The sequence below is a fragment of the Bombina bombina genome, chromosome 10 (assembly GCF_027579735.1).
Source record: "Bombina bombina isolate aBomBom1 chromosome 10, aBomBom1.pri, whole genome shotgun sequence".
NCBI lineage: Eukaryota > Metazoa > Chordata > Amphibia > Anura > Bombinatoridae > Bombina > Bombina bombina.
In genome coordinates this window covers 164,812,938-164,834,858 of record NC_069508.1, presented here as the reverse complement: position 1 = coordinate 164,834,858, position 21,921 = coordinate 164,812,938, and the positions used below count along the sequence as shown (strand labels likewise).

Sequence of the window (21,921 nt, the reverse complement as noted above, 5' to 3'; positions counted from 1 at the left end):
TATATTAAAGTGAATGTAAATTTTCATGAATGAGTGCCTGATTTTTAAAAATACTATAAAAAACAGGGGCATTTTCATACGCTGTCGGCATTTATCGATGTCTGGCGGACATGATCACTACAGCGGATCATGTCCGCCAGACACATGATAAATCGGCCCCTAAGGTAGCGGATGAGTTAAGGAGCAGCGGTCTTAAGACCGCTACTTCTTAACTCCTGTTTACGATGAGCCTGAAGACTCTTGTTATCCTCTGCTGAATGGTTTATCTAGGTAAGCTCCGGAGCAGCAAATAACCTAGGTTCTAGCTGCTGATTGGTGGCTGCATATATATACACTGACTGTCATTGGCTCACCCATGTGTTCAGTTAGAAACCAGTAGTGCACTGCTGCTCCTTTCATAATTGAAGTAAACTGGAAAGTTGTTTAAAATTGTATATTCTACCTAAATCATGAGACAAATTTTGGGTTTCATGTCCCTTTAAGGGAGGCTAACAAAGGACTTTTGGGATTCTTTTCACCTACTGAACAAACTTACAAGTCTATAAACCTCCAGTTCCTGAATATATCACAAAACTATGAGATAAATATAAATAAACTTAATGACAATCGTAGCTTTATATCTATAAAAGTATAAGTGCACGTAAATATAAATACATAAATATAGCAGCAGACAACCTCCCAACCGTGTAGCCAAAGACTTGCTGCTTATCTCTTTTGAATCTGCTTTCTTGCCTGTAAGTCCCAAACCCACAACTCTCTGACCCAACACTTTATCACAGACTGTATAACCAGGGTCACTTTTACATTCCTGTACGTCATCCGCCAACAAAACGCAAGAATAAATAGTTACAAAGTGACCCTGGTTATAAAAGTATGATAAAATGTTAGGTCAGAGAGTTGAGGGTTATGAATAGGAAATAAACTGAGATAAGCGATAGTCATCAGTCATCTGTGTATTTATAATGCAGTGCAAGATGGAGGTTGTGCTTAATGTGATTCAATTCTACTCTCATGTCTCCAAATCTATTAAACATAAAATGCTCTATTTTATTTAAAAAAAATGTTTTATTATTCCTTATTACTGTGTGTTGAAAACCTAGAAAGGGGTTAAATACATAGTCAAAGTTGTGCCACTTTAGAAAGGGATACAGCTGGTGAGCAAATGAGAAGCAGGCATACATGCGTATCCTTTAATCATTGGCCACATCCTCTTCTGGTGCAACTTTAACTACAGGTTTAACACTTTTGAAGGTGTTATACACAGAACAAAATAAATTAATCTGTTTAAAAATATCATGGTGTAATGCAAGAGGGCATTCTGTTTTTTACACTACCACCTCCTTTTAAGGGGATATTAAAGTACAGGCTTTTTCTTTGTTGCATATAAAAGACATTTAAATGTATTAGAGCTTATTTTTGTGTAAACTAGATGTTCCTATAGAAGTCTCCCAGACTTATTCAAGTCCCTTCACTCCCTATATAGACTCTTTGTTGGCTTCAGATAGAGTGAAAGAGGGACAATGACCACTAAGCAGATACTTTGTGCCTGGTCACTCCATATTGAGGTGACCATAGTACTCCCTTCTGCAGTCACCGGGGAGGGACAATGACCACTAAGCAGATACTTTGTGCCTGGTCACTCCTTATTGAGGTGACCATAGTACACACTTCTGCAGTCACCGGGGACAGCGAGTAAGAGGGAGGTCTTGGCTTGGCTCTGCTCCACCTCCTCATGTCCTTCACTCCCTTAAAAGCTACTGTATATTAGCTCCTCAGTCACAAGCCTTGTGCACACCTGACCAGCAATGGGACCCAGTGCATGTGGTAGGGATGTCCGGCCTACGCTTGAGAGACTCTGTTTTAATCTCCTCCCCCCTCCTCTGTACACTACTACAAGGTGTAACTTTTCTACTACTCCACGAAGACAAACTTAGCACCCCACACTAGTACCAGAATTCTAGTTTGCCATGAAAGTGTGAGAGAAGGCAAGTTATTCACCATTATAAAGCTCAGAACAAGGCCTGTGTATATCATAGCACATATTACTGCTCTGTACTCACAGTGTTTGCCTTATTCAGAGTCCCAACTTCCATAACACCTTTGTTCTCAGTGAAGGCGTCAAATTCTGTATCTTTGGAGAAGCTGATATTGAATGGCTGGAAGGGGTCAGTTTGATGGACAACACCAGAAGATTCTGTTTTGAAGGAAGGTCTCTTCCCTGAAAAGAAACATGTGCATCTCTGTAAATCTCAAATGCTTTAGTATGTCCTACTGAAATATTCACGTAGATGTCAGTGGAACAGTGTGACACTATACAGTGTGTCTTTTCCATTCACACTATGGATCAGTAAAATCTCACCATGCAAAGAAAACTCATATTGCACAAAACTCAGCCTAGTTTACATATACATATTTGCCAACTGTCCTAGTTATCCTGGGACTGTCACAGTGTTGGCCCCCTGCCCTTGATACTTTGTTCTACTTTATAAAAATCTGTGTGGGCTTGGCAACAATGTCTGTGCCTGAGGGAGTTCGATATAAGGACTTGGTTGGCCTTATGTACATATCTGCATATTGCGGCATTTGAATCTCTTGCACTTTACATAAAAACATATCTGACATTTGTGAATCTCCTGTAGTTTACAGATTAGATTGAATAATACAATATTTAATATTATGTGCAATTTACAATAGATATTTTGGACTGGAAACTGTCCTGTAGGCGTGGCCAATACTCCAGTATGCTGCTTACTTTACTGCTCTGCTGTATAGTCTCAACATATTTTTTTTAAATGCATTTATCATATTGAACACCAAACGTGGCTCTGCCACAGTAACGTTACTAAAATATTACTGAAATTATTTTAAAAAAATCTTGCAAAAACTAGATTTCCTAAAGAAGTTTCTGTTTTCTATATATACAATAACTTTCCAAAATCAGATCATTTAAAAATGCCAGATATTATTTATTACAAGTAATAAAGTCATCTCATTCTCAAAATCATTCATCAGTAAATTGAGAATATCTTAAAAAATAATCTTATCCACTAAAATGCCAATAGGAATGATAAGATGAGAATAGCAGAGTAGATTTCTTTATGTGACGTCACCACATATGCAAATGAATGCATAATATGAAGTTGGTGGGTCTGTATTCATCACTTCTAACAGAGACATTGGTACTTGGCAGGGATGTACATTCAGGTCCTTCGTGAGGATCTGAATTCGGAAGTAAGCAGCAGCTCAGCTTTTGATATTTTTGTAGCTGAATTGATTCCTGTAAAATAGTGTTTCTCACCCCGGTCCTCAAATACCCACAACAGTCCATGATTTCATTATAGCTGAACTAGAGCACAGGTGAAATAATCAGCTGATGGGTTAAAGCAGGTTAGTAACCATGGTTACTGATTAGCCGATTATCTCACCTGTGCTCAAATTCAGCTATAATAAAAACCTGGCATGTTGGGGCTATTGAGGACCGTGGTTGAGAAACACTGCTGTAAAAGATCCCCACTCTAAGACCTGTGCAAATCCAGAACGTACAGAGGGGATCTTTAACAGGAATCAATCAGGCTACAAAAATATCCGAAGGGCACAAGCCGCTGCTTACTTCCTTCGCTAGGATTCAAATGCATATCCCTAGTACTTTTATATTTGGACAGATTAATGATGCCCTCAAATATCATTTATTTATATTAAGATCATTTTTAAATAAAGTGTTTGTCGTATGAATAATCAAGAACCTGTTGTTTAGAAAACCTGTTTGTCAATCCAAATGCTCCAGACAGCAAACAATATTCGTAAATTTAATAAATGTCGAGCGAACATGATTAGCATTCGCTGTCAGTATTTATCATTGCACTAGCACTTATAGTGAAATGCTTGTGCAATGTCGCCCAATGCTCACCGGCAACCAGTCGGCCGCTAGCAGGGGCTGTCAATCATCCCGATTGTAATAGATCGGAATGATTTCAATCCACCACCTAAAAGGCCGCTGCTTCTTAACTTCTGTTTCAGGCGAGGCAGAACCGATGGGACTCAGGAGCAGCATCCGCTGCTTAATAAATGGAGCCCATAGTATAGTGGGAGTGAGTTCAAAGGCATCTTCCCTATAACTTGCCATTGCCTGTAGTCTAGCAATATATTTAGTAAATGTCATATTCTGCACCATTTGATCTCATGCTCAAGCGTAGTAAATTCAGTAGTAACTTTTAACTTCTTTACAGAAAATGGAATAGTTTTCCATTAGAGGTGATAAAGACAAACATTTTGGGAGACTTTGAGAATGCCTGGGATAATATAAGTCTGTCCTGTGAACTAATCCAAGGGGCAGTAAGACGCAATTAAACTTACATGATTCAGATAGAGCAAATAGTCTCAAGCAATGTCCCAGTTTGCTTCAAATGTACTTTGTTCTTCTGGTATCTTTTGTTGAAGAGTAGGCTTAGGAGCAGCAATGCAGTACTGGGAGCTAGTTAAGCACATTTGTTAACCCAATCACAAGATGCATATATGTGCAGCCACAAACCACAAGCTAGCTCCCAATAGTGCATTAGTGTTTCTGACCTTACCTAGGTTTACTCGTCTGGATCCTGGGGACCCCACGCACTGCTGAGGGGAAAGCAGACTGGAGTCTCCTTCCCATCATCTCCTCCTCCTTGGAGGCCCTGTGATGTCACCACAGGCGCAGGATGGGTGTTCTACAGAGCCCCTGTCTCCCCCTCAGATTTAATTAGATGGGTATGAGACTCCTCATGTGAATGTGGGAATCCCCCTCTGTTAAATAAGGGGAACAAAATCCTCTAATTTTCAGGTGCCTCAAGTATACACCCACACTGTGCTTGAGGAGGAGCAGGGGGCACGGCCCAAGGGTGTCCCTATCTCATAAAGACACAATACAACACACACATACATAAAAAAGAGGGGATGGACAATAATCAAATGAGGGGTCTCATGCCCCTTGAACAAGTGATTACCATAAAAAAAGAGGTTGCTGTTTCAGGGGAGAGGTCACTTGCCAAGATGGCTATCTGCTAACCACTGTGTTAACAGTGATCATCTGACTGAACCATAAGCATATGGAACATAATCAGGGAGGTGGGGTATTGCGTATGATGCCCCCCAATAGTACATGAATAGTACAAATGACTGGTACTGTATCTGCCTGTACTGTTTAAGTAAGGGGTTTCATGTCCTTATATCTTTAAAGTGATCGCCATACGATAAGATGGGAGTAACCACTACCCTCATTTTTAGATGTTGCCGATGTTACAGCTCATAGATCTATATTTACAATACAGGTTGAAATCCTAAATTTTGCTGTTTAGGAAGGTGAACTGATACTATGTTCTATGTTCCCCATAGAAAAAGACGCAAAAATTTTTTTTTTTCCTGTGCATTTCATATGGTGTCTTCAATTCTTATGATACTCTGCAAACTGTTATTTTCTAAAATGCTCTGTCTGCTGCACAAAAACAAAATGTATGCTTACCTGATAAATTATTTTTTTTCCTGACATGGAGAGTCCGCGATTCCATTCATTACTGTTGAGAAATTCACAGCCTGGCCACCAGGTGGAGACAGACACCCCAGTCAGAGCTTAAAGGGACATGAAACCCAATTTTTTTATTTTATGATTATAAACAACTTTCTAATCTACTTCTATTATCTAATTTGCTTCATTCTCATGATATTCTTTGCTGAAAAGCATCTCTAGATAGGCTCATTAGATGCTGATTGGTGGCTGCATATAGATGCCTCGTGTGATTGGCTCACCCGTGTGCATTGCTATTTCTTCAACAAAGGATATCTAAAAAATGAAGCAAGTTAGATAATAGAAGTACATTGGAATGTTATTTAAAATTGTATTCTCCACCTGAATCAAAAAAGAAAAATGTGAGGTTTTGTGTCCCTTTAAATATCCCCCGACTACCCATATCCCCAGTCATTTAGATGAGGAAATAAAGGAAAGGTAGGAGAACACTAGGGGTATATAGGTGCCTGAAGGTTAGAAAAATATCGCCATAAGACATAAATCAGGGCGGGTCGTGGACTCTCCATGCCAGGAAAGAAAATAATTTATCAGGAAAGCATAAATTTTGTTTTCTTTCCAATGGCATGAAGAGTCCACAATTCCATTCAATACTGTTGGGAAATCAATACCCAAGTCAGAGAGGACACAGAATGGACAGGGAGGGAGGGCAAAGACATGCAGACCTAAACTGAAAGCACCACCGCTAGAAAAACCTTTCTCCCAAAAGAAACCTTAGCTGAGTCAAAAAACATGAAACTAGTAAAAAATACGGAAGGAGGACCAAGTAGCCGTCCAACAGATTTGTTCCATAGAAGCTTCATTCTAAAAAACCCAAGAAGATGATACAGTACAGGAAGAGCAAACCATAATCCTCTCAGGAGGCTGCTGTCCAGCTTCCTCATAAGCAAAACGAATGCCACTTCTTAGTAAAAAAGGAAAGAGTAGACATAGTGGCTTTTTGATCCTTACGCCTACCGGCGTACACCGCAAACAAGGTAGAAGACTGCCTAAAATCATTGGTAGCTTGGAGATAAAACTTAAAGGAATGCACCACATCCCAGTTGGGTAGAAAACAATCCTTCTGAGAAGAAGGGATAGGACAAAACGAGCAGAAGAAATAGCTAACCAAAAAAAAAAAAACTTTCCATGATAAAAGTTTAACATTACCAGAATGTATAGGCTCAAACAGAGCCCGCAGCAAAACACGAAGACCAGATTGAGGCTCCAAGAAGAGCAACAAATTAAACACAGTCCTGATTCTGACCAGGGCCTGAACAAAAGACTTAACGTCTGGAAGATCAGATAACTTCATGTTCAACAAAACCAAAAGGACAGAAATCTGTCCCTTGAACTTAGCTGACAAACCCTTCTCTAAACCCACTTGGAGAAAAATAAAATTCAAGGAATTCTCACCTTGTGCCAAGGGAAGCCTCAAGACTCCCACCATGAGAGATAGGATCAGAGAGTCAAAGACCCTATCTGAAAAACCTCCTTTAGATAGGACTAAGAGTTCATGTCCACGCAGTCAGATTCAGAGAACGGACCTAGAAGTAGAAGGTCCGACCTCAGTGCAACCTCCACAGAGGGGATGATGACATCTTTACCAGATCTGCAAACCAAGTCCTGGGAGGCCAAGCTTAAACAATTAGAATCACTGAGGCCCGGTCCTGCTTGATGCAGGCTATGACCCTGAGAAGAAGGACAAACAGAGGGAACAGATATAATAGACTGAACTCCCACGGAACCGCTAACGCATCCACCAGCACTGCCTGAGGGTCCCTCAATCTGGACCCGTCTCTGGGCAGCTTAGTATAGAGACAAGAGGCTATAAGGTCTATTTCCTGAACGCCCCACCTGAGGGTTATTTCGGAAACACATCCGGATGAAGAGTCCACTCCCCTGTGTGGAACGTCTAACTGCTCAGATAGACTGCTTCCCAGTTGTCTACTCCTGGGATAAGAATGGCTGAAAAGTGACAATTGTGGGACTCTGTCCACTGAAGGAGGCAAGAGACTTTCTTCATAGCCAGGTAACTCCTTGTTCCTCCCAGATGGTTAATATAAGCCACAGAAGATATGTATTCCGATTGAAATCTGATAAACCGGACAGCACATGCCTTGAGCCGGAAGATCCTGACAGAGCCACCAAGAAAAAGATTCTCTTGTGTGGTTATCCAGGACGATCCGAGGAGAAAGATCTGTATGATCGCCGAGTAAACATAGATTGAGAGGTCTCCGATGGAAGCGAGCAAAAGGATAATGTCCATGGGGGCCACCATGAGACCATTAACCTCCATGGAAGGAGCCACAGAAGAACGTGCAGAGGATAAAAGTCTAAGATTGTTTCCCAAGAAATAAAACCTGGTATTAGGCACCAGGGAACTTTTGCCAAAATTTATCTTGGTGCGAAGAAGAGACAAAAGAGAGTCTGAGAGACATCTTGCTAAATTATATTGTCCTGGTACAGAGCCACAGCAATTCCTTGAATTCTGGCTACCGCTAAAAGAGCCCCCAGAACCTTCATAAAGACTCTGGGAGCTGTAACCAGACCAAAAGAAAGAGCTACAAATTGGAAATGTTTGTCTAGAAAGGAAAACCGCAGGAATTGAATACATGTATTATTGTACCGCAATAAAAAAACAACGGTAGAAGCTAATAAAATGTTGATCTCTGTCATAGAGGAAAATATATGGTATTGAAACTAGAAAATAACCACAGAGGTCTGAAACCTACTGTAGGTTTTTAAAGAGAAAAAAACAAAATGTATGCTTACCTGATAAATTTCTTTCTTTGCGGATATGGAGAGTCCACAACGTCATTCAATTACTAGTGGGAATATCACTCCTGGCCAGCAGGAGGCGGCAAAGAGCACCACAGCAAAGCTGTTAAGTGTCACTCCCCTACCCATAATCCTGAGTCATTCGACCGAAGGGAAATGGAAAAGGAATAACACAAAGGTGTAGAGGTGCCTGAGGTTTAGTAAAAAATAACTGTCTTAATAAAGGGTGGGTTTGTGAACTCTCCATATCCAGAAAGAAAGAAATTTATTAGGTATGCATACATGACACAACGTCATTCAATTACTAGTGGGAACCAATACCCAAGCGAGAGAACACAGAATGAACAGGGAGGGAGAACAAGACAGGCAGACCTAAACAGAAGGCACCATCGCTTGAAGAACCTTTTGCCCCAAAAAGGCCTCAGCCGAGGCAAAAGTATCAAATTTGGAAAAAGTATGCAGAGAGGACCAAGTTGCAGTCTTGCAAATCTGTTCCACAGAAGCTTCATTTTTGAAAGCACAAGGAGGAGACAGCCCTAGTGGAATGAGCTGTAATTCTCTCAGGAGGCTGCTGTCCAGCAGTCTCATAAGCAAAATGAACTATACTTCTCAACCAGAGGGAAAGAGAAGTAGAAGTAGCCTTCTGACCCTTACACTTTCCTGAGAAACAAACAAACAGGGCAGAAGACTGGTGAAAATCCTTAGTCGCCTGTAAGTAGAATTTTAGAGCATGTACAACATTCAAGTTTTGCAACAGACTTTCTTTATGAGGAGGAGGATTGGGACAGAGAGAAGGAACAACAATTACCGGATTAATATTTCTATCCGAAACCACTTTAGGAAGAAACCCCAATTTAGTACGAAGAACCGCCTTATCTGCATGAAAGATAAGGTAAGGCGAATCATACTGCAAAGCCGAGAGTTCCGAAACTCTCCAAGCAGAAGAGATAGCAATAAGAAACAAAACCTTCCAAGAATGCATTGGCTCAAACAGAGCCTGCTGCAAAACTTTAAGAACAAGATTAAGGCTCCAATGAGGAGCAACAGGGTTAAACACAGGCCTGATTCTGACCAGGGCCTGACAAAAAGATTGAACATCTGGCACATCCGCCAGATGCTTGTGTAACAAAATAGATAATGCAGAAATCTGACCTTTCAGAGAACTGACTGACAACCCTTTCTCCAGACCTTCCTGGAGAAAACACAAAATTCGAGTAATCCTGACCCTACTCCAAGAGTAGCCCTTAGATGCACACCAATAAAGATATTTACGCCATACTTTATGGTAAATTTTTCAAGTAACAGGCTTGCGAGCCTAGATCCTGGTCTCAATGACCGACTCAGAAAATCCACGCTTAGACAGAACTAAGCATTTAATCTCCAAGCAGTCAGCTTCAGAGAAACGAGATTTGGATGGAGGAATGTACCCTGAGTTAGAAGGTACTTCCTCAGAGGCAACCTCTAAGGCGGGCAAGATGACATCTTCACTAGGTCTACATACCAGATCCTGCGAGGCCATGCAGGAGCTATTAGAATTACCGATGCTCTTTCTTGTTTGATACCAGCAATAACTTGTGGAAGAAACGCAAACGGAGTAAACAGGTATGCTAGACCGAAATCCCAAGGAACTGCCAGAGCATCTATCAGAGCGGCCTGAGGATCTCTTGACCTTGAACCGTACCTTGGAAGCTTGGCGTTCTGCCAAGATGCCATCAGATCCAACTCCGGCACCCCCATTTGAGGGTTAACTTGGAGAACACCTCCGGATGGAGAGCCCACTCCCTGGGATGAAATGTCTGTCTGCTCAGGAAATCTGCTTCCCAGTTGTCCACTCCAGGAATGTGGATGGCAGATAGACAACAATTGTGAGGTTCCGCCCACTGAATAATCAGTGCCACCTCCTTCATGGCTAAAGAAACTGGAACAATCACTCCCAGGGAGGAAAGTTACTGAACGCAGTTCAAAAATGTCTCTCTTTTTACCTGGTCTGCAGATAATCTTGAGAGGTGGAATCTGCCCCTGGGAGGGAAAGTTTTGAATTCTATTTTGTAACCCTGAGATACTATGTCCACATCCCAATGATCTGGGACATCTCGTCTCCACGCTTGACCAAACAGGGAAAGTCTGCCCCCCACTTGATCTGATCTCAGACCGGAGGCCAACCCTTCATGCTGACTTAAACTCAGCTGAGGGTTTCTTTGATTGCTTCCCCTCATTCCAAGACTGATTGGGCTTCCAAGAAGACTTGGACTGCTCCTGCTTGGAAGAGGGAGAGGAAGACTCTTGACCTTTGAAGTTACGAAAGGAACGAAAATTACTTTGACGTCCTTTAAATCTGTTCTTCTTGTCATGCGGTAGAAAAGACCCTTTTCCACCAGTAATATCAGAAATTATTTCTGCCAGGCCAGGTGCAAACAAGGTCTTCCCCTTGTAAGGAAGCGCCAGAAGCTTGGACTTAGAGGTATCATCAGTTGACCAAGATTTTAGCCACAATGCCCTAGGGGCTAGGACAGAGAAGCCAGACATTTTGTCTCTCAGTCTAATAACTTGTATGTTAGAATCAAAAATAAAAGAATTGGCAAGTTTGAGAGCCTTAATCCTATCTTGTATCTCCTCCAACGGAGTCTCTACTAAAATTGATTCAGACAAGGTGTTGCACCAATAAGATGCAGCACTTGCTACTGTGGCAATACAAACTGCAGGTAGCCATTGAAGACCTTGATGAACATACATCTTCTTCAAATAATCTTCCAGCTTTTTGTCGATGGTATCCTTAAAGGAGCAGCTATCCTCTATAGGGATGGTAGCCAGAGTAGAAATAGCCCCTTCTACTTTAGGCACCGTGCGACAATAATCTTTATTGGAGACAGCAACAGGAAACCTCTTTTTAAGTACAGGAGACGGGGAGAAAGGAATCCCTGGCTTCTCCCATTCATGTGAAATAATCTCCGTCACATGGTCTGGGGCAGGAAAAACTTTCACAGAGGAAGAAACATCATAGTATTTATTAAGTTTACTAGACTTCTTAGGGTTGACAACGACAGAAGTATTGAAGTCGTCCAAAGTAGCCAATACCTCCTTTAACATTACACAAAGGTGTTCAAGCTTAAATCTGAAGTTTACTTCTTCAGTATCAGATGAAGGAATAATACTGTCCAAATCTGAGATTTCACCCTCAGAGGCTACCGACGTATCCTCCTCATCAGACTTATGAGGGAAGGCAACCTGTGTAGCAGTAGGTGGAACAGAAACCTTACTATCTGAATGTCTAATTTTCCTCTTGCGTTTTCCCAGCATAGGAAAGGCAGATAATGCCACAGATACCGCAGAAGATACGTGTGCAGCAAAATCTGTAGGCAAGTGTTCTAGCCAAGCATGCAGCACAGAAAAACAATTTGTGCCTCAAGGCATAACAAGCATTTGTTAAAAGACACATAATCTTGGTCCATGTCCATAATACAAAATTCCCCAAATTGTAGAACTTTTTTTAAATACACTGTCACGTTAAGAATTTTTAATACTACAGCCGCTTAAAGTTATGCAAAAATTCTTTAAAATAATAAACCAATCAAGCCCCCTACACCTCAGACAGTGCCTTACGGTAACACTTATACACAATTTGGCTGCCAGAAGTCTCTAAAACGATTGTATAGTAGATCGATACTGAAAAGACTGAAATTCAATGACGCCACTCCGCTCCGTGAATATCCGACAACAGAGAGAAGTCACATGACCGGCAGAGAGAGGAAACTACGCAGCAAGTAAAAGGCGCACGTTTCCCTCTGCCTACAACACCGGAGCTTAATTTACACAAATCTCACAACTTCCTACTCTACTGAAGAGATTGACGTGGACTCAGCAAAACCCAAATCCTTGCTTGCAGGGAAAGGTACCCGAAAACGGAATTAATTTCTTAAGACACCAAACTTCACCTCCTCCATTGACAGAAGCAAAGAGAATGACTGGGGATTATGGGTAGAGGAGTGACACGTAACAGCTTTGCTGTGGTGCTCTTTGCCTCCTCCTGCTGGCCAGGAGTGATATTACCACTAGTAATTGAATGAAATCGTGGATTCTCCATATTTTAGGAAAGACACATGAATTATTGCACAGCAATAAATAAAAATTTGAGCTGATGCCTATATGAGAACCAAGGACCTCTGTGACATCACAGTCCTCCATGATGACACACCATCACTAGCCACAAACAATGCAGACAGAGCTAAGGTGAGCTGAGCTGTCACTCTAGAGGGGACATATAAGCCAATGTGGGACAAGTCTTCTCAACCTGGGAAGACCTACTGTAGTATCTCCAAGGAGACAAAGAATTATTAGCATACCTAAATATAGGTACAGAGTGAGGATAATCAACAGATACCTACTGTTCCACAGATCCAGAGGATTCAAACCAACAGCCTTAGAGTAGCAAGCCACAAAGCTAACCGCTAGGCTATATTAGTCTACTCGAAAATCCAAAAAAAGAAGAATCCTGCTAAATAAAGGGATTTAGAGGACACAAACCCTGTAGGCAGATTCGATTCAACCGCCTGCTCTTTGCAGGAATGCTAACTAATAAGTTATGCCTGAGAAGCTATGCAAGAGAGACAGATAAAATAGGAGGCCCGATAAATAACAACAGTCTGGACAATTAATTAAAAACCAGAAAGATAGCTGAAATTCTTCACACCTATGTGATAGATCAATAAATTGCCCCTGAAAGTAGCCAGGAGCTATAGACGAACACAAACCCCTTAACTTCCAAGGTCAGCCATACTAGGCACAAGACAAAGAACAAGCCCTGAGGGCAGACTGTACTTGCGCTTCCATTATTGATCTACTAATTGGAATCATGCTTTCATGAACATGAGTTCAATATTGACATTCATCTTCTCTGTCGCCATGTCAATGAGCTATCCTTTCTGTTCAAAAAAATTCATTTAATATATGATCCCCAGTATTGGAGAGGAATCAGATACTAAATGGATCAAAATCATATAAATATGAATTATACATAAAAACAGACATGCTGCAACCATCATGAGAAAATCTCCTCACTAAGAGAAAGATAATTCTTTAGTAAAAAAAAAACAAAGTATGAAGAAAAACATATTGGGGACAAATAATCACCCATATAAAGATGTATTCTACATATAAATAATACGAGTTGCAACATAAAGAAAACAATTTCCTCACTAAGAGAGATTGCTGTATTGTACCCTAAAATATGCAAGCATGAAAATTACATAGATCAAATTCATGTTGCAACAATACAGTCATACAGATAATGTATAAATCTGAGAATATATACACTATACTGTACCAGATAAGACGGTAAAAATATCAATTATAGCAGAAATCTTATGAAATTTTATTTATATTCCCAAAAGAGGATACAAAATGATAATCAAAGAGAAGGAAAATCATTCCCAAATAAAATATTTTATATGACAAAACAAAGAAAAACATCTGCAGTAGTCTAGGTAAGGGAAAAAAAACTACATTGAACATTGAAATCCCTGCTATTTTAAATAGACGGTACTGGATTAAGTACCTCATAAATAACTTAAAGGGACACTGTACCCAAAATTTTTCTTTCGTGATTCAGATCGAGCATGAAATTTTAAGCAACTTTCTAATTTACTCTTATTATCAAATTTTCTTAATTCTCTTGGTATCTTTATTTGAAATGCAAGAATGTAAGTTTAGATGCCGGCCCATTTTTGGTGAACAACCTAGGTTGTCCTTGCTGATTGGTGGATAAATTCATTCACCAATAAAAAGTGCTGTCCAGAGTACTGAAACAAAAAAAAAGCTTAGATGCCTTCTTTTTCAAATAATGATAGCAAGAGAACGAAGAAAAATTGATAATAGGAGTAAATTAGAAAGTTGCTTAAAATTGCATGCTCTTTCTGAATTACAAAAGAAAAAATTTGGGTACAGTGTCCCTTTAAATTATGCTTACCTGATAATTTTATTTTCTTCAGATGGAAAGAGTCCACAGCTGCATTCATTACTTTTCGGAATTCAGAACCTGGCCACCAGGAGGAGGCAAAGACACCCTAGCCAAAGGCTTAAATACTCCTCCCACTTCCCTCATCCCCCAGTCATTCTGCCGAGGAACAAGGGACAGTAAAAGAAATATCAGGGTGAAAAAGGTGCCAGAAGAACAAAAATAACAGACGCCCCACAGAAAAAATACAGACGTGGAGTTGTGGAGTCTTTCCATCTGAAGAAAAGAAAATTATCAGGTAAGCATAATTTAAGTTTTTCTTCATAAATGGAAAGAGTCCACAGCTGCACTAATTAATATTGGGAAAACAATACCCAAGCTATAGAGGACACAAAATGCAAAAACGGGAGGGTACAAGAGGCGCCCATTCTGAGGGCACCAGGCCTGAAAACCACTACCCAACAAAATTCCGCTTCGTCCGAAGTCGAGAACAACTTTGAAAAAAAGGAAAAGGCCCAAGGACACTGACCCGCAGATAGTCCACAGCCTTGCTAAGTTCGCAGGAACTAGACTCAACTGAGTCAACAGCCTCCAAGAGACACTGTCGCCCAGCAGTCGGTCTCCAAACAACACACCCCTTATTAAAGAAAAGGAACAAACTACCGAAAACATGATTGTACTAGTAAAGCGCGGCTAATCCCCCTTAAGGGACTCAAGGCGCTGCTAATTTTATCAACCTCGAAAAGGGGAAAGGCTGAGTAGACCTCACCAGGGATCGAACTTGCAACCCTCGGTTTGCTACAGTGCAGAGTAGCCACAGTGCAGTAGTATGCTGAGCTAGCTGTCCAGCTAGCATAAGGAACTCCAGAAAAAAACCCTATAAAGGACACAAACACAGAGCAAAAAACCCAAGAAACCGTGTCAGGCTAACAGAGACCCAACCAGTCTTATAGAAACAAGGGGAGGCAATGCCCAGACACCAGAAATACAGAAACCACGGGATAAGGCCGGGAGTCTGAAACAGAGAGAGAGAATCTTCCCCTAACACAGTGCAACCGCACTCTAGAAAGCAACTAAAAACGAAGGTACCCATTTGCAAAAAGGTATCTCAGAATACCGAAATATTCAGAACAAAACATCGTGCAGGAAGCTCAGATAGGTCTGACGAACAACACCTGAAGCAAAAACACTGCATGCTGCAGTCATCTAAAAATGACTCTGAAACTTAAATACTTGTAGGGCAAGTTGAAAGCAGCTGAAGATAGGATCCTTCAGATTGCTAAGTATCCACTAACCAGCGGATAACGTTGCAGGCTATCTAAGAGCCGCCAGTCCTTCACACAAATCTTGAATGTGGAGAAAAGAGAAACCTCAAAAAGGCTTACTGTACCTTGAATGCTCCGAGGACGAATAGCAGAGCAACAGATCTCAGATCCTGCTCCAACACCAGACCAGCCCAAGCGACTGACATGTCTGATAGACAGGGGGAAAGAAGACCCAAACCACAAGCCCCCAGGAAATGGAGGAAAAAAGGGGGGACTCACCCGCCCCAACAGAGCTCGGGTGCCGACCCAATCCGCTCCTCCAAAATAAGGCACTCCCAAGGAAAACCCCCTAGGACCTGGAACAGAGAAAAGTGCAATAGATCTGTAGGAGACCTGTCACAACTCTCTTAGACAGTCTCTCCAACAGGTGGAACAGAACCCACAGAGCAGCAGATGATGCCCCTTACAGAAATAAGCAACCTGATCCAACCTCCTACACACAGGGCAGGACAATGACCCTCCAGAGAGAGGAAACCCCAGCTCCTAAGAAAGACAAATTATCCCCTCAAAAGGGAAGGGCACAGATAAGAACAGCGTACATGTCCACAAGACATGAAGCCATAGTATGATCAAAACATGGACCAAATGCAAAAATCATCCAGACACCACTGTTGACCCAACAGAGAAAAAACACCATGAAAAGGAGCACACTCCGTCCAAAGGACAAGTCAGGCCTTAAAGTTTATAACCAGTACCCGAAGGTGGATGTGAACTCTGGCCTTCCTGCTTGCAAGCCCAATGAGCTAGCCCCAATGTCGCAACATAGGGTCCCTGAAAAAACTGGGTCGTCCCGAACCAGTCCACAGGATCATAAGTCTCCAGACATCGAAGAAGGATCCAAGACAAGAATCCTGGACCCAGAATCATCCTAGAACGAACAACACCCCCAGGGAACACAAGATACCCCCTCTGAAGCAATCAGACCTTACAGGGGATGATAACCGGGGAACCCGGACAACGGGCACAGGACTCACTCGTAATTTCCAGTTCAAAGGGAAGAGAACACCCTTGGCCGGAGGTCAACACCCCCCAACAAGTAGCTAGGCCACGACAAAGTCACGCAATTTCTCTAGAGTCCAAAGGCCCCAAAGGCAACAAAAGGGAAATGAGAACGAGAACAGAGTCACCCGAAAGAGAGAGTAGAAAGGAAAGGCTAGTCTCCATAATCCTTTCATATTAACGTTCCAGAGGACCACACCCAAGGGAGCAGAATGCAAAGCATCCCAAACCCAGGCAGCCGAAGGAAGACACAGTCTCACTGCCTTCACTTCCTAATTAAGCGGCCAAAGGCGCCAGAAAAACCGGACGAAGTCCAGAAAGTCTTGACCCAAAGGAAGAAAACCTCTAAAAGGAACAAGTCCTAAAAGGACACTTTCAAAGAGACCAAGAAAGGCAAAACCGTAAGAACGGCGATATGAAGGACCTACATCCTCCAAGCCTCCAACCCACAATGGGAAGGAACACTATTTCCCTGAAAAATCGGAAATGACTGAGCATGTCACCACGGATCTCAACTGAGTCCCGGCCCACTAGCTTGAAAGGCGAATGAGGACCTGACCAATCCCCCATGCCCCTAAGCAACCACGGACCTTCAAGTCCTCTCAGGATGCTAGTTGAAGCTTGTAAAATAAAACAAGAAACAACACAAATAATATTGTGTTCACTAGGCGCCCTCACCGGACCAACCGGACATAAAAAGGTGCCACATGTCTGAACTAGGCCTCAAAGACAGAAGGATTTGTACCCAGTCAGGACCAGCCTGAAATCAAGGGCCCAAGCCTCCCCCGAGATGGAGGGATAAAGAACAGTCAGACAAACTTTTGTAAACAGTGCAACCACAAAATTAATTCTAGAGAAGAAAGTTCCCGAAGGAAACATCACACCACAACCTGAGCTTTAGACCAAATAAAAATCATCCTCACCGGATGAAAATAAAAGATAAGGCAACCCATAGGTTATCGCCCAGGAAGAACTGACAGACCCGCAGGACCAGCCCAACAGGGGTCCGAGACTTCCAAGCTCAGAACTGGAAAAGGATACACAAATAACAAAGACTATAAGAAGATTACTTCATCCACTTATGTCTATGTATGCAAGCCAGTTCAAGAGTAAGACTGAGAATCCCCAGACCCATTAAGAGTGGAATCCTCCAGCAACGCCAAAAACGTGCCTTAGTAGAACACGAAGGTGCGCCAGTCTATAACGAAAGGCGCAACATACCGCCGCCGGGACAAAAGAAAACACCGGCCCTGAAGGTTGACCCCCTGAGGCCTCAGGGGCAGTCACTCCCCCGGAGGGCTGAACTGGACCAGGCGATCCCATGCCTGACAGATCATGCAATGTCCTTGCACTCAAAGAAGTGGTAAACGGACTTTATAAAAACATCTTCTTTATTATTTTGTTTCCATTAAAACAAAGCTTCAAGTGATAAAAAAAAGCCAAAACACGTTTCGTCAGTTGAAACATAACTTTCTCAATGGCTTCTTGGTCTGTAGTACATGCACAGGTGTTTTATGGAGGAATAGGTAATTATAATCCCTCCTCCATATTCTTCTTTAACTCCCTAGTGCCTGAATACTGCAGAACAAATGGTGCCTAGAGTAATTGTATTACATATCCATACTTATACACATCTTGTATATTTCCATATGCTTAAAGCATATAAGTGGCTTGTATGTGTGTGTATATATATATATATATATATATATATATATATATATATATACTGAGAAGGAATAGACCTATTCTATGCACATTGTTTACAATCAGCTATTTTTTAACATTTAACAAAAACTGAGGATACTTAGAATGTTGTTATATATCTATCATATTATCCTGTTTTTTATTATTTAATTTTGTTTTTATTTGTGTTAACGATAAAGTTTATAAAGAAAAAACATAATTTATGTAAGAACTTACCTGATAAATTCATTTCTTTCATATTAGCAAGAGTCCATGAGCTAGTGACGTATGGGATATACATTCCTACCAGGAGGGGCAAAGTTTCCCAAACCTCAAAATGCCTATAAATACACCCCTCACCACACCCACAAATCAGTTTATTGAATAGCCAAGAAGTGGGGTGATAAGAAAAAAAGTGCAAAGCATATAAATAAGGAATTGGAATAATTGTGCTTTATACAAAAAAATCATAACCACCACAAAAAAGGGTGGGCCTCATGGACTCTTGCTAATATGAAAGAAATGAATTTATCAGGTAAGTTCTTACATAAATTATGTTTTCTTTCATGTAATTAGCAAGAGTCCATGAGCTAGTGACGTATGGGATAATAAATACCCAAGATGTGGAACTTCCACGCAAGAGTCACTAGAGAGGGAGGGATAAAATAAAGAAAGCCAATTCCGCTGAAAAAATAATCCACACCCCAAAATAAAGTTTAAATCTTATAATGAAAAAAACTGAAATTATAAGCAGAAGAATCAAACTGAAACAGCTGCCTGAAGTACTTTTCTACCAAAAACTGCTTCAGAAGAAGAAAACACATCAAAATGGTAGAATTTAGTAAAAGTATGCAAATAAGAACAAGCGGCTGCTTTGCAAATCTGATTAACCGAAGCTTCATTCCTAAACGCCCAGGAAGTAGAAACTGACCTAGTAGAATGAGCTGTAATCCTTTGAGGCAGAGTTTTACCCGACTCGACATAAGCATGATGAATCAAAGATTTTAACCAAGACGCCAAAGAAATGGCAGAGGTCTTCTGACCTTTCCTGGAACCGGAAAAGATAACAAATAGACTAGAAGTCTTTCGGAAATCTTTAGTAGCTTCAACATAATATTTCAAAGCTCTAACTACATCCAAAGAATGCAACGATCTTTCCTTAGAATTCTTAGGATTAGGACACAATGAAGGAACCACAATTTCTCTACTAATGTTGTTAGAGTTCACAACTTTAGGTAAAAATTGAAATGAAGTCCGCAACACCGCCTTATCCTGATGAAAAATCAGAAAAGGAGATTCACAAGAAAGAGCAGATAACTCTGAAACTCTTCTAGCAGAAGAGATGGCCAAAAGGAACAGAACTTTCCAAGAAAGTAATTTAATGTCCAGAGAATGCATAGGTTCAAACGGAGGAGCTTGTAAAGCCCCCAGAACCAAATTCAAACTCCAAGGAGGAGAGATTGACTTAATGACAGGTTTTATACGAACCAAAGCCTGTACAAAACAATGAATATCAGGAAGATTAGCAATCTTTCTGTGAAACAACACAGAAAGAGCAGAAATGTGTCCTTTCAAAGAACTTGCAGACAAACCTTTATCCAGACCATCCTGAAGAAATTGTAAAATTCTAGGAATTCTAAAAGAATGCCAGGAAAATTGATGAGAAGAGCACCAAGAAATGTAAGTCTTCCAGACTCGATAATATATCTTCCTAGACACAGATTTACGAGCCTGTAACATAGTATTAATTACGGAGTCAGAGAAACCTCTATGACTGAGAATCAAGCGTTCAATATCCATACCTTCAAATTTAATGATTTGAGATCCTGATGGAAAAAAGGACCTTGAGATAGAAGGTCTGGTCTTAACGGAAGAGTCCAAGGTTGGCAAGTAGCCATCCGAACAAGATCCGCATACCAAAACCTGTGAGGCCATGCTGGAGCCACCAGCAGAACAAACAAACGCTCTTTTAGAATCTTGGAGATCACTCTTGGAAGAAGAACCAGAGGCGGAAAGATATAGGCAGGATGATACTTCCAAGGAAGTGACAATGAATCCACTGCCTCCGCCTGAGGATCCCTGGATCTGGACAGATACCTGGGAAGTTTCTTGTTTAGATGAGAGGCCATCAGATCTATTTCTGGAAGACCCCAGATTTGAACAATCTGAAGAAACACCTCTGGGTGAAGAGACCATTCGCCCGGATGTAACGTCTGGCGACTGAGATAATCCGCTTCCCAATTGTCTATACCTGGGATGTGAACCGCAGAAATTAGACAGGAGCTGGATTCTGCCCAAGCAAGTATCCGAGATACTTCTTTCATAGCCAGAGGACTGTGAGTCCCCCCTTGATGATTGACATATGCCACGGTTGTGACATTGTCCGTCTGAAAACAAATGAACGATTCTCTCTTCAGAAGAGGCCACGACTGAAGAGCTCTGAAAATCGCACAGAGTTCCAAAATGTTGATGGGTAATCTCACCTCCTGAGATTCCCAAACCCCCTGCGCTGTCAGAGACCCCCATACAGCTCCCCAACCTGTCAGACTCGCATCTGTTGAGATCACAGTCCAGGTTGGAAGAACAAAAGAAGCCCCTTGAACTAAACAATGGTGATCTGTCCACCACGTCAGAAAGTGTCGTACAATCGGATTTAAAGATATTAACTGTGATATCTTTGTATAATCCCTGCACCACTGGTTCAGCATACAAAGCTGAAGAGGTCGCATGTGAAAACGAGCAAAGGGGATCGCGTCCGATGCAGCAGTCATAAGACCTAGAATTTCCATGCATAAGGCTACTGAAGGGAATGATTGAGACTGAAGGTTTCGACAAGCTGAAACCAATTTCAGACGTCTCTTGTCCGTCAGAGACAAAGTCATGGACACTGAATCTATTTGGAAACCTAAAAAGGTTACCCTTGTCTGAGGAATCAATGAACTCTTTGCTAAATTGATCCTCCAACCATGTTCTTGAAGAAATGACACAAGTCGATTCGTATGAAATTCTGCTAAATGTGAAGACTGAGCAAGTACCAAGATATCGTTCAAATAAGGAAAAACCACAATACCCTGTTCTCTGATTACAGATAGCAGGGCACCGAGAACCTTTGAAAAAATCCTTGGAGCTGTTGCTAGGCCGAACGGCAGAGCCACAAACTGGTAATGCTTGTCTAGAAAAGAGAATCTCAGAAACTGATAGTGATCTGGATGAATCGGAATATGCAGATATGCATCCTGTAAATCTATTGTGGACATATAATGCCCTTGCTGAACAAAAGGCAGAATAGTCCTTATAGTTACCATTTTGAATGTTGGTATCCTTACATAACGATTCAATATTTTTAAATCCAGAACTGGTCTGAAGGAATTCTCCTTCTTTGGTACAATGAATAGATTGGAGTAAAACCCCAGACCCTGTTCCAGAACTGGAACTGGCATAATTACTCCAGCCAACTCTAGATCTGAAACACATTTCAGAAATGCTTGAGCCTTCACTGGGTTTATTGGAATGCGAGAAAGAAAAAATCTTCTTGCAGGAGGCCTTACCTTGAATGGAAGATAAACAAGGGGCGCCAACATAGTGTGAATCGTTCAAACAACAAATATAAAAGTGATGTGCAAAAAACTACTCACAAGGAAAGTGGCACCTTA

General features: G+C 41.4%; 1 protein-coding gene across 3 annotated transcripts in view; it reads right to left on the bottom strand.

The window, feature by feature from the left end:
* Window positions 1-21,921, bottom strand: part of EPS15 (epidermal growth factor receptor pathway substrate 15) — a 269,067-nt gene that overhangs the window by 2,333 nt on the left and 244,813 nt on the right. For all 3 annotated transcript variants that reach the window (XM_053693489.1, XM_053693490.1, XM_053693491.1), the window contains one exon: window positions 2,061-2,218. In XM_053693489.1, the coding sequence (XP_053549464.1) occupies window positions 2,061-2,218 (158 nt within the window). The remainder of the gene's footprint in view (window positions 1-2,060; window positions 2,219-21,921) is intronic.